At 40.9% G+C, this 13,405-nt stretch overlaps 1 protein-coding gene across 1 annotated transcript; it reads right to left on the bottom strand.

The window, feature by feature from the left end:
* Positions 1 to 592: 592 nt before the first annotated feature.
* LOC129377541 (ATP-sensitive inward rectifier potassium channel 12) lies at positions 593 to 10,162 on the bottom strand. Its single transcript, XM_055057556.1, has 3 exons — positions 10,068 to 10,162; positions 9,706 to 9,963; positions 593 to 2,060 (listed from the first exon to the last, which is right to left on the bottom strand). Exon 3 carries the CDS (start codon positions 1,898 to 1,900, stop codon positions 599 to 601), a length of 1,302 nt encoding a protein of 433 aa, XP_054913531.1. The 5' UTR covers positions 1,901 to 2,060; positions 9,706 to 9,963; positions 10,068 to 10,162; the 3' UTR covers positions 593 to 598.
* Positions 10,163 to 13,405: the final 3,243 nt, after the last annotated feature.

The following is a 13,405-nucleotide window of genomic DNA, read 5'->3' as shown; positions in this document are numbered from 1 at the left end:
TTGTGCTGCTTCATTTCAGTTGATCGTTACATTCTTCGTCAAACTAAAAGCACATTTAATGTTTCCTGCTCTCCGGTAAAAAATGAGACTTTTGTGCCAGAATATAAAACAAAGCTACGAAATGATGTTGTACTTTTGTGTCTGAATTCTTAATGTCTTCCTTTATGCTTTGTCCAGCAAATTACTGCTGAAGAGAAGATCGAGAACATCACGACAGGTGGCCAAGAACACGTTCTACTTTTAAAGGTGCTTTTGAATCTGGTACTGCACACAAAACGGCTTATTTAGGAAATTTATTTACACCTAAGATGTATCATAAGGTCCTGCCGAAAAACATAGCATCCTTAACTCAAAATGACCGCATGAAAAAACATTCAAGTTTTGGTGAAGGAAGGAGGTCTATCTTTTCCTTAATTGCAGACATTATTTACCGTCGCCATCTACACACATTTCCAAAAAAAGTCCCTTTTTAAGGGTTTTGTATTAGTTTTCAATTCTCTTACCATTCTTAGCTCTACCTATGGCACTTTGCATTGTTCTGCATTATTATTCCATGGATAAAGTTAAAGGAATCCGATGCTTGGTCAATGAGCTTTCGTCAAATTTCCGACTCTCTACGATATGATCTTTGATCCAACGACCTGGTGGCCTGTAAACGTTCAAACTCATGTCGGCTGTTCCTGTCCGGACTCAGATTTGCCAGTGCTCTGCTCCCGCCGCCCAAGTCGTCCTCCTCCTCGTCGCGGTTTAGGAAGGCCAGCTCGTTTTCATAGCAGAAGGTGTTGGAGCTGGGCATGAGGAATTTGTTCTCCACCATGTCCTTGGCACTGCAGCGAGGGGTGGACGGCACCTCGTACGTTTTGTGAAAGTGTGAATAATCCACCTTGTACAGGTTTTTTTCCTCAAACAGGACAGGTTCAAACCTGTGGCCCCAAAGAACCTCAGAGGCTAGGTAGGAGCTGCGAGCCTGCGTGGTCATGGCGGTCGCTTCGACCATTCCCTCTAGGATGACGACAATCTCAAAGTCTGCCGTCTCCAGGTCCTGCTTGCTGATTCCAAACAGAGGGCTCTCCTCATCTATCTCATGGAGAATAGTGATGGGTGAAACCAAGAAGATCCTGTCCAAACCTTTGTCAAACCCTACATTAATGTCTATCTGGTCTAGCGGAATATACTCCCCCTCATCGGTTATCCGAGGTTTGATGAGCTGTGCTCTGACATGGGCTTCTACAATGTGACTCTTGCGAAGGTTTCCCACTCTCCACATGAGACACAGCTTTCCATCCCGCATGGCAATGACCGCGTTGTGGCTAAACAGGAGCGTTTGCGCTCGCTTCTTAGGCCTCGCCATTTTTGCCATGATGGCGCCTATCATGAAGCAGTCAATGATGCAGCCTACTATTGACTGGAAGACGACCATGAAGACGGCCACTGGGCACTCCTCGGTCACGCAGCGGTAGCCATACCCTATGGTCGACTGTGTTTCAATGGAGAACAGAAACGCGGCCACAAATCCGTTGACCTGCAGCACGCAGGGAGTGAAGTTGTCGTCTCCAGCTGGGTTGTCTAGATCCCCGTGGAGCAAAGCAATGACCCAAAAGGCCAACCCAAAGGCCAGCCAGGATAAAACAAACACAAGAGTGAAGACTATCAGCATCCATCGCCAGCGGATGTCGACGCACGTGGTGAAGATGTCGGCCATGTAGCGCTGTGACTTGTCGTCCATGTTGGCAAACTGCACGTTGCACTGGCCATTCTTTTTCACAAAGCGGTTGCGGCATTTGCGGCGTGTGTGGATCTTGCCATTCCCAAAGCCGTTCATGCCATGCATGGTAGTGAGGCGGAGGCCCTCTTCCTCTGACGAAACAATGCTGTAGCGGTTGATTCTTCCCACACTCATGCTCCTTGACGTCGTCTCCAGCTGCAGGGCTTTTGTCAGATGGGCAGGCCTGGAGTCCAAATGTGTGATCAAGGCCCCTTGCAGCTCGATCACTGGCCAAGCTGCATTTTAGTGAGTCATTTAGGGGGCAGAGCGGGAGCTCAGTGCATGAATCCAGTTCCTGTAGAGAGCGTCAGGAGAGAGTAGTGTGAGTTACATGATGGTCAGGTCATGTAAAACAGCACACCTGTTGGCACATAAAAACACTACGTTTTTATTTTTTTTAAATTACAGAACCACTTATTTGCAAATAAGAGTTTTCTGCAGGGCATTGGCAACTGTGCTTGTTTTCAATATCTTAATTTTTTTTTTTGAAAGATGTAATATCCATGAAATATTTTTTTAGCTCTATTTACTAACTACATGTATGTATGGATGGAAACATAACTATTTATAGATTTTTTTTTGGGCTGGTTAATCCAGGAGGAAACAGGAATGAAGCTCTAATGAGAAAAATTACACATCTAGTAGGAAGTGTTTGTCTATAATTCCCAGTTCAGGGTCTACAGTGTTAGAGCTCATCCAGTTACTGTGGTTACCATCCTCTTTTTCTCCTGCCCTCTTTAATCATCATGACATTAAATCCAATTAATGCTCCCAGAAGAGTCTTCCTGCCTTTTGATGTGAGCTAAACAAGAGCAGGGCTGGCCTCACACGGTCGCCACTTATGTCAAATTACCTTTCCTGTGTTTTTCTTTAGAATGATTAAGAAAGTTAGAAGTGACAGCTAATCAAAGGGATAATTCAGGATTTTATAAATTATGTTCTGCGTGAGGCTTATAAATCGGTTAGTATCTCTTGGATCCAGATTAGTTGGAAGGTGGGGGCTGAAACCACGACAAACTAAGAACAAAGCGAGCGTCTACCGTTTAAAGACAACTTCAAGCTCCAAACTTTAAAACGGTTTATGAGGAAACTATTTCATAAACCTTGAGAACTTAATCAAGTGGTGATTTTCGCAGAAGCCAAAGATCATGGATACTGGAAATAGAGGTGACGTTGCACCACAACTGATCTGCCCAAAATATTTCCATCCACTAGTGACCTAAGACTTTGTTGCTGTACTTAAGTAGCTTATTCAAGAATCCATGCTGTACTTAAGTATTTATTCTTCTGATGATGTTTTACTGCCTTCAATTGAACACAAATAACTGTCCTCCCTACTCACTACATTCTCCTAACTGGCTTGTTACTTCGACGTTTATCGATGACGACAAAGTTGTGAGAAAACAGGGAAAACGAGTTGGGCAAACAGATTCAGATTACAAGGCATTGCCTTGTAATTGGACTGACTTTTTGGTCCGCAAGAAAGAAGTCTTTTTTGTTGTCGTTTGGTTTTGTTTTTTTTCTCAAGTCAAACATAATAATAATAAAAACACACTTTTAGGTAAACATATTTTTAAGAGAGGTTGTGAGCAAACAAGGACAACTTTTTGTTTTGTAGATTTATGAGGAATTGTTTTGTGTGAAGGTGAAAGTTATGCTTTTTATATTTAACTTTTCTGCTATCATTTAAAACTTGTACTTTATTTTACTTTCACGTAAGGAAAGAATTTTACTTCAGTTCTTTTACTGAAGTAAAGAATGTGAATACTTCTGTCAATTCTCCCTGAAGGAAAGGAAAGGCAGTGAAAAAATGAAAGTAGAGGATTTGCTGAACTGACATATTATATAAAGCAATATTTTTGCTTTACACTAGAAAATCACCAGTGGCCCACAGCCTGCAACCTCTATTTTCTGTTCTATTTACCAACCAGGGAAAATGGGACAGCAGTTGAAAGGTTCATAAAATAGTGTTAGCATTATGATATTTTAGGATTGGATTGGATTACAAGGCAGGAGAGCAGAAGGTCAATTGAAGTTTGTTCTTTCTCAGACTAACCATTAGCTCCAAGCCATTATGTTCAAACAACAAAATAGCTGTCCACTGCAGATATAATAAAGAGATTTTAATAGTGGTGGAAAGCCAATAGATGGGCAGTAGGAAGCTAAGCGATAGTCTCTTGTGGAAGTGCAGATATTTAATATCCATAAACGTTTTCCCTTTGAGAGGTTTTGAATTGCCAACGTCAGCTGAAACGATTAGCTAGGCAAGCTAGCTGTTAGCATGTTGCCACACATGGCAAAAATGCTAACAGTTTCGCTGTTTCATAAACTCACTGTAATAGAACATTTGGCTCCAACAAGTGAAAATAACTTCACAGAACCTCATATCAGAAAGTCGAAATGATCAATGTAAGTCAATACAAAATGCCATGATGACAGTGGGACTGTACGGTTGTGTAATTGTCATACGTAATGTATGCTCATCAACAATATTATGCATGGATATCTTGGCTGTATTCAGGGTCTTTCAGCAACATGCTGTGCATTCGTCACACATCTAACAGACAAAGTGTGCTCTCGTTTGTTCTCCTGTGGCCTAAGTTCGCCATTGTCCTCCGTTTACAATATTTATACTATGGGAGAACTGGAGGGGGGGAGGTTGTGTGTACTGGAACTCCTGTGGGAGTTGTGTGTCTGCCACTGATTCATTGGTCACGCAATTCCAGATGCTGCAGAGATGCAGACCGAAGGACTCTATTTATTTGACCTCATTCTGTAAAATTTGCAGTGTTATTAATCATGCAGTGAGAATGCACTGAAATAGTGTCCCCTTCCCTTGGTGCTTCCTACAAGAGTGAAGCAGATTTCTCACCAGTATCCTGGCCTTTACTATCTGTAATTAAACAAATTGCAGAAATATATACTGTGTGTGAAATGTGTATATCAAACATTACTTTAGAGAAGTTTGACTTTGTAAGTTAACTCCTTGAAATTGGGTCTTTATTTCTTTAAGAAACTCCTGCTCTTTCTGAAACTCTGCCTTTAGAAAGTCATCACAACATGGCTCCGCTATAAACCCTTTAACAATGTTATTACCAGCAAAAAACTGAAAAACAGCTCCTATGATGAGATATTATGGCTGCTAATTGCTTGTGGCTAGTCTGAAGGAGCTGAGTGGGTGGGGTGGGGTCGCTGGTGAGGGTAGAAACGTGGAAACTGCATCCTTCAAAGCGGCACTAGGTCCACCCTGGCATTTTGCACAGCTGAATGGTTGCCATGGGAGATTATAGGATTTCTCAAACATGCATGAAAGAATCAAAGCAACACTCCAGGTCTGTTTTTGATGAGAGAATCACATCATAACATGATGTAAAGCTCAAAAAAGTTTACTTTACATAATACTGTCCCTTTAAGGGAATGAATACTTTTGAAAGGCACTGGTTGTCCCAAAGAGTCTGGACAAAAAATGAGCAGCGGGGATGATTTTGGGACGTCTCTTATATCATTGCCTGTCAGGCACGAGATGACCTTACCAAAGCGCTGAGTGTTGAGCCCTGGGGTCAAGATGTTTACCTCCTGGGAGGTAGTCTGAAGTCCCCCTGGGCACAGACAGCCCTCATTGTTTTGCATCATCCGTTCTGTGTGTCTGCCTGTCTGATTTGGACCCCAAAGACCCAACAGTTCACTCATGTGCGCTTCCAAATCCCGAGTGCCTTGCCGTCTGCCATGCACACTGCAGCCCCGCTGCTTTACGTGTGCACTCCCTCACATGGAAGCTCTGCTGATCTGCGGCCGGATCTCCACGTTCCGTCCCTCAGGGTCAAACCCAGGAAAACGTACTGTAGCCAACGCCGCTATTTTTATATTTTTGACGACATTGCTCATCAAAGCGACAGCTGTCGGTGCTAAAAATAGGGTTCGTTATGCTCAATTCATTACATTCTGAAACACACGTCGGACCTTTTTTTTTTTTTTTCTCCTCACACAAGTGGAACTGGGGAGGTTTGTATTTTACAGACAACTTCACTGACTCTGTTATGTAACTGAAACTAATCAAGAACTCCAGCATTGTCGTGGCATGTTGCACCAAAGCAGGCCTGACCTGAGCGGCCCGTACAGCGCAGAGCCTCCACAGCCTCCCGCAGCCATGCAGTGTCAGGTGTCTAACTGGTTTGTTAAATGAAAGTCAAAACTCCTCCTGAGCCCTCAGAGTCATTGGATAAGAGCCTGAAAATCCTAAACTGTACAGTGTAGACCACATTGTGCCTCAACACTCAGTGCCACTCCGGGTAAAAACGTCCACAAAGCCCAAAGATGATCTGTTTTTTTGAAACAAAAGTCCTTGCTTTCTTCAGATTAACTTTCTCACTACAGATGGCGGCTAAATAATCTCTTCTGCTTCCTTAACTTTGTCACAGTTCTGGATGTTCTGAACGTTTGAATTGTTGCTCTGACTGTAAATACAAGGAGACAAATAGATTTTTTTTCAGGTGAACATTTCCTGACTGTTGAAGATCAACGAGGATCTGGCTTGCATGAATGTTATAAGCTGTTGTCTTTCCCATTTTGAATAGTGGCTAAGAGATAACATTGCTAATGTAAAGTTGCGAGCCACTCAGATCTACTTAGAACGGTAAAGTACTGATTCCCGTCCACATGAAACCGTTTCGGACCATTGAGGTCCCAGATGACTGAAAATGTACAAAAATGCTTCAGTTGCACTGACTTCAATTAATGAGATGATATGGCGCTGAAATAAAAGACACTTTTTGTATCTTTTTGAACCAATAGCAGTTTTCAACTCATAAGAAGATCAGAAATGCAACCTAAGAAATATGAACACCAAAATAGGAACTGAAAACTGAAATAATAAACCATAATCATCAGCCGTCTTATTGACAAGGCACATTGGTGAATCAAAAGATAAAAAACGCCTTTTTGAGGTCAATGACTTGATGATTCAGTTTAAATTAAATAAACTTACAGCTTCACAGTTTGTGTTCACAATGTTGCAATCAAATGAACGATAAAAAAAAATTAAACAAATAATAATAGACTGATGTTTTATGTGTATGAAGTGCAGAGATGAACTGATCAGACTTGCAGTTGTTGCTGCTTGGTTTTGAGTTTTGACCTTCAGATTTTGATCCCCCCCGAAAAAACCTTTAGGTTCTTTGATAGAGATCACTGCTTTGATTCTCACAGAATCTAACAGCATTTATGTACCGACCCTGAATAAAAAATAAAAATGAAAATAGTGCATGCTGGTTCAAACAAAAAGGGAGTTCTTGATTTTAATGAATTTACTGTAAACAAAATAAACACTTTTTTCACTCATCTGGACCAATCAGAGGGATGTCTCAAATTCCAAAAGTATTCACACCCCTTGAACTTTTTCATCTATATTTTGTCACGTTACCACCGCAAACGTAAATATATTTCATAGGACATTAATGTGAGAGACCAACACAAAGTGGTGTACAACGGTAAAAGAGAAAGAAAATAATACCAGTCCATTTTTCTTTTTTAAACCGACAAAAAAACTGAAAAGTGCGGTGTGCAACAAGTTGCCTCCAGAGGTTGCCTGATGGCTGCGGGTAGAGTCCATCTGTGTAATCTAATCTCGGCAGTCCATAGTCGTGTCAGAGAGAGTGATCTTAAATTTCTTCCAGAACTTTTGTCCGATATTTTCTCTTCATGGAATTTAAAAGAGGAGACCAACAGAACGCTGATAAATAACTTGATGCAATAGAAACAAGTGGGAGGGAGTGGAGAGAACAACGAAGTCTGCTGGGAGAAGGGAGTCCATCTCAAGTAAGACGCACAGAAAACTGAGCTGCTGAGGATCCGCCTTATCCCCCTTTATCCCCCAGAGACCTTTGTGAAGAAAACTCAGAGGCTCAGGTGTCACTTTATTTTCCTATAGCTTACCATGTGGAACTCAGCTGGTCTCAAGTGACCTAAAAGCACTTCCTCATAATAGGTAACGTAGCATCTTAAGACTGGAGAAATGCCGTCTGAATGCGCTAAGATTCAATGAAATAATCATTGAATCCATTATTCCAATTCTATAACTGCAGCTCACAAACAATGAAATCCAACAGATTTTGGATGGTGACTGACCCTGCAGGCTCCCGTATCTAGGCCACTTCCTGTGCATTATTCAGGCTGCTCTTTAAAAAAAAAAAAGACATGCTAACTTACAGCAAAGTGCCGAAACTCCACAGAACCGATCCCCCCGCTTCACTGTTTTAATAAACGACTCGACTTGGCGCAGGTCTGACGTTTCCACCTGCAGCCGCTCCACTGCACAAACACCTGACGGTTCCCTCATCACAGCTTCTTCCCTGGGCCGTGCTGCGCTGTAGTGGTGCAGCTCGTTTTATTATTTGTACAACTTCACAAAGCCCGATTCACCCACATCACACCTTCGCTCTGTAATTTTCTAATTTTAAACAACACTGGTTAGTTAGAGCACACACACACACACACACACACACACACACACACGCGCGCACACACACACACACACACACACACACACACACGCACACACGCACACACACACACACACACACACACACACACACACACACACACACACACACACACACACACACACACACACACACACACACGCTAAAGCCTGTTACCTAACACACCACAGCCACGATGAGTCTTAAAAAACACAAAAACAAAACAAAACAAAAAAGATTTGAAGCTTTTTCTCCTTTTGGTAAATGACATATCAATGCTGTTTTGTCCAGGTGAGCAGGTGAATGAAATCGAAATAGTCTTAAGAAGACATGACCTGCAGTTCTGCATTACATAACCTCCATCCTGCCTTTTTGTTGTCTTTTTTTTTTTGCACCTGCACATCCCTGATTGTTTCAAGCCAGAGCAGCACCTGAAGCAACACGTTCATCCAGTAACGCGTCTGCTTTCTGTTCTCTGATTCTTGTGCTGAACTGCTTCCTCATTGAATGTAAAACTACTGATTCAGACTTTATAGTTTGTTCACACTGACAGGATTCATGACTGTTTCTCACATTTGAGCCATTTTTTACATATATTTTAACATTTTATTACATTTCTTCAAAACCTAATTGGAGATTTGCATCGTATTTGACCAAATTTGATGTCAATATTCTGAGCATGGAAAGTTCACCTGATACTACAGCTGCTGCCACTATTAATTAGACCAGTCATAATCATGATATAAGTAGCCTATTTTGTTTATTAGAGTAGCCATCTTGTTTTAGGTTGTTTCTGTTGCAGCTCATTTTTTTTGTTTTAATTCTTCAACTGCAAGTTATTTTATTTTCATAAATGTGAAAATGGGATTGATTTTATAGGGTTTCTGTTTTAAAATATTGATGATTTTGTGATTAATTAAAATTTTATGAATATTTCAAATTCTGTCTAGATCATAGTTTTCTCTGTGTTTTTATAGTTAAAAAAATGCCATTTGGACATTTTGACAATGTGTTCAAATAGAAAGAAACTCAGAGTATGTATTTGCATAAAGATAATAAATAAATAAAATCTTATATTAAAATGCAGAAATGAGCCCTATTCAATTGTTTAGGTTGCAAACTAATCTGATTTCTGAAGTTGTTTCATTGTTTTTTTTTATTTCTGCCATTTTCATTTCCATCAGGTGTTTTTTTTTTTTTTTTTTTTTTTTTTAAAGTTTTTATCCCCTTGACAAACTGATGGCCGAAATAAATCGATCTAGTTTAGTTTGCTGTCTTGATTTCAACTGACATTTCTGTTTGGGAGCAGATCTTTTTAAAAATATCCAGTGAGACTCCAGTGAGTATTTACTGTGAAACAACTCAGGACATGTTCCACTGGGATGCAGCTCCACTGCTCCAAACAGTGACAGACGTCGATGTGACAGACGGGCTGAAAGTTTGCGGTCAACTTCCTCGTCTTACCTCTTATCCCCACCTGTCTGAGACGGGGGCTCCAGAACTGTGGGGCGCTGCGTCCTCTCCCAGTGCTCCCATTAACCAAACTGAGGCATTCTGCGCGTCTGCAGCTTCTCCTCCTCCTTCTGCTCAAAAACAGAAGAGGGCCGCTCCGTCATCCTCTGCACCTTTGGGTCTCATCATCCTTTTCCAGTGCAGACGAAATGTAGTTGCCACCCTTGAACCTCAGGGCCCCCGCTGCCGCCACTCGCTCTCTGCCTGGACCTGCAAAGTGGGGTGCAAAGCTTTTTAAACAGAGCTATCCAAAAGACAATTCGGGTTTTTGCATCTCCATCCTTGAGGCAATCGTTTCAGCAGGTCCTTCCTACTTTTACTCCTTTACTCTGTCCGTTTTTTTTTAAATCCTAAAAATCAGTCCCCAACTGCTCTCTCTATTACTCTTTAGCTATCTGATCTAGCTGGACGGCTGTTCCCTCTCTCCTCTTCCTCTCTCTCCCTGCTTCGTGTGGCATCACAGCCGCCCTCCTCTTTCTCTCCCACTCCCTCCCTCTATCTTTCTCTCGGTGTCTCTCCCTCCCTCCCTCCCACATCATGGCACTACCAGTTGACAGCAACTTGATGCACAGACTCATCATTCAGAAAACACCATCAGACCATCAGAGCACCATCCGTGTTTCGTGAAAAGTAGGTGAAGCATCCTCGTGAAGAATAGGAGCTTTATGTTGATGCTGCACACAAGAAAGGACGGCTGAGTCACTGCACATCTCATCTAGTGCATGTCTACAGAGCCCTGCAAACGTGGGCTGTGTGTCTGTGCTCTGGTACCTCCAAACAGTCAAGTGCAACAGTTGTCTCTGGAAGTCACTTGATTGTTCAGTTGTTAGAATAATTATCAGTACAACTGTACAGGGCTTTCAAAATGAACAACATTTACTAATTAAAGAACATCTGGACCAAACACCTGGACTGGATTTCTCTCGTGGACTTGTTGTTGGACACTACGGTGTCCAAAATGGTCTACAAAAGCAATAGTTTTTACAGGCCATTTGAGTTGAGGTGACGCATGATAAAATGATTCTTGTGCCTCAGAGAATTTGTGACCCAAATAAAATATGTATGTTTCTTGAAGAATTTGTGTTCACCTCACTTTAGAATCGTCTAATGCAAAAAAAAAACAAAAAAAACAACAAAAGGCTTCGCTATGCTAACTTTGTATTTTCACACAGAACCAATGAGCTTTGTGTTTTTTTTCAGTGCATAATGACCCACAATAAGTGTAAGGTTGTTAAATTTTGATATAGAAACCAAATTACTATTTTTTTTTGCTTCGTGTTAATAGGAAGCTACAAAACAAATCATCTTTAGCATCGTTAGCAGCTAGCCGCTAGCCACTGAGGGTAGTCTCACTGCCGTTAAGAATATCTAGATTTACTGCCTGCTTGTACATTAGGTATTAATTTGCTCCTGTTTCACCAGACAAAGTCATGGTGAGCAGGGCCGGCCCAAGGCAGTAACAAACTAAGCAGCCGCTTGGGGCCCCCAGGCTACTAAGTGGCTTTTAGTAATAATTTCTATGTCATTATAATATCAAAAACACACAATTTCACGACAGAGCGATTCGTTTTTACAAAAAAATATATTTGATAATGTATGTAGAAATTATTATTTTATTGATAAAAAGAAAAAATAAATTGCTCTCGGGGGCCCCTGGTGGCCGCGGTAGGTATCACACGCTTCACCGGTAACGAGCGGCTGTGCAGAGAATCCAAATGTCCAAAGCTCCAGTCAGAAGTTAATTAAGCAAAACAATGTCTCAAAAAAGAACTTATCCTTCAGGAAGGGAGAATAGAAAAAGAGGAAAGAATAGAAAAAAAAGAGGAAGAATAGAAAAAAAGCCAAGATAAAGTTTGTTTTAATGTGTCTTGGTAATGTAAAGTAACTGAAAGGATATGTAAAGCTGCTAATAGAAAATGAGCTTGAATGGTTCAGTTCAACAGGCAGATATTTATGCTAGCGTCTTTATGTTTATGTGAAACTAAGTTAAACTTTAAATGAGTTGATTCTCATGGTTGGGTCTGTATATTTCTGAGGCATTTTTGGCTTCAAAACGCCATTTTTGATAACGTTTGATAACAATAATTGAAACTTCTCAATAATCGATATTGTCTAGCAAAATGCTTTTTTGTCAGGCTACATGGCTGCTACATCGATGAGCTGCTCTATGCTGTAGGTGGGGATATGTTGTTTGATGCTAAGCATCATCATTTTGTGGCTAAAACAATCATTAGTTTTACATCAACTTCTAAGTTATGTGAAACTTCTGTTAAAAACATTTGAAAACTCAGAATCAGTCCAGTACCGGTACCGGTCCACATTGTCAGGGGAGAAAGACTCACCTGGTATAAATGACATTTTTAGCTATTGGAGTAACGCTAAAGAGAAATTTATTTAATCAAAAAATATCATGAATATGTGTGTAGAGGTGCATCAATTGCAGTTTTCTGGCCGATCCCTGGTTACCGATCTTTAAAAACCCTGACCTGCTGATTTTGATTTTGGCTGATATTAATTTCTTTTTGTCTGAAATGTTGTTTTATCACTTCATATGTCTTGAAATAAACTGACATGGACTGCATATAAACATTAAAATAATGTTATTTCACTACCAATAGAAGTTTAAGTTTTAATCGTAAAAAAAAAAAAAAACAGGAAAATTCCACAGGATAGAAACACCTCAGAGTTGTGTATACTGTTAACCTTTTTTAATAGCTCTTTATGTTTTCACTTAAAACATGTATTGTTTACCATGGATTTAATGAACAGAGCTAAACTGAAATAATCTGTAAGACAAGGCAATGTTCAAAGAACATATTTGTGCTGACAGGCTGTTATGACATTTTTTTGCAATTCAGTTCAACTTCCATTTTACACTCTAGATAACCAAAGCTCTGGAGACATGCAGCAACTTCTGCAGCCGGCGAGGTGTTTATGGTTGCGGCCGCATCACAGTTTTGAAAATGCTTTCCTTCAGCACGGACGGTAAAGCTTGTCAGAAGATAAATGAAGCTAAAGAGAAGACGAACCTAAAGGAAAAGCTGGTTTGAGCTACAATGAGAAAACTAGCCTAAATACACATGCATGGCGGAATGGTTTTCATATTAGAATGGTCCAATTAAAGTCTCAATTGAAAAAAAAAAAAAAAACTCAGTCTAAAAATTTGCATCTGTTGAGTCGTGTGACTGAACCTGAGTTATCCAGTTTGTCCTACAGCCTCTTATCCCGCCATTAACCCTGATGGAAAGTTAATGAAGGTTAGTCTGTCGCATCAGTGTGAAAAAAAATGGCCTCGTCTTTGTGGTGGAAGGTGAGATGTCCAGCTGCACAGCTGCAGCGGGACCGGGTCGAGTCTTCATGTGTCTGTTTGGCCTGTTGGCTCGTTACACTAATGGCTAGTGGCTGCTGCTGCGTCTTATTGCAGATTTGTCAACAGCATCTACTCTACCAGGTTTGACCCGGTGATGTGTCTGTGTGTTCATATGTGTCTGACAGTTCCCTCCCTGCTGGGACCCCCCGTGTTTTGATGAATTAGAGTTATTAAAGTGCTGCCAATCGTTCATTAGCTCGCTTTTTTCATGGTGTTTCAGTGCCATTGTAGATGGAAGAAAAGGAGTACATTCTTGTCAAAAAACTCAGACATTTTGAGATG

This window comes from Poeciliopsis prolifica, unplaced genomic scaffold (genome assembly GCF_027474105.1).
Source record: "Poeciliopsis prolifica strain line A6 unplaced genomic scaffold, Auburn_PproV2 SCAFFOLD048, whole genome shotgun sequence".
NCBI classification, from domain to species: Eukaryota; Metazoa; Chordata; class Actinopteri; order Cyprinodontiformes; family Poeciliidae; genus Poeciliopsis; species Poeciliopsis prolifica.
This window is presented reverse-complemented; position numbering and strand designations above follow the sequence as displayed.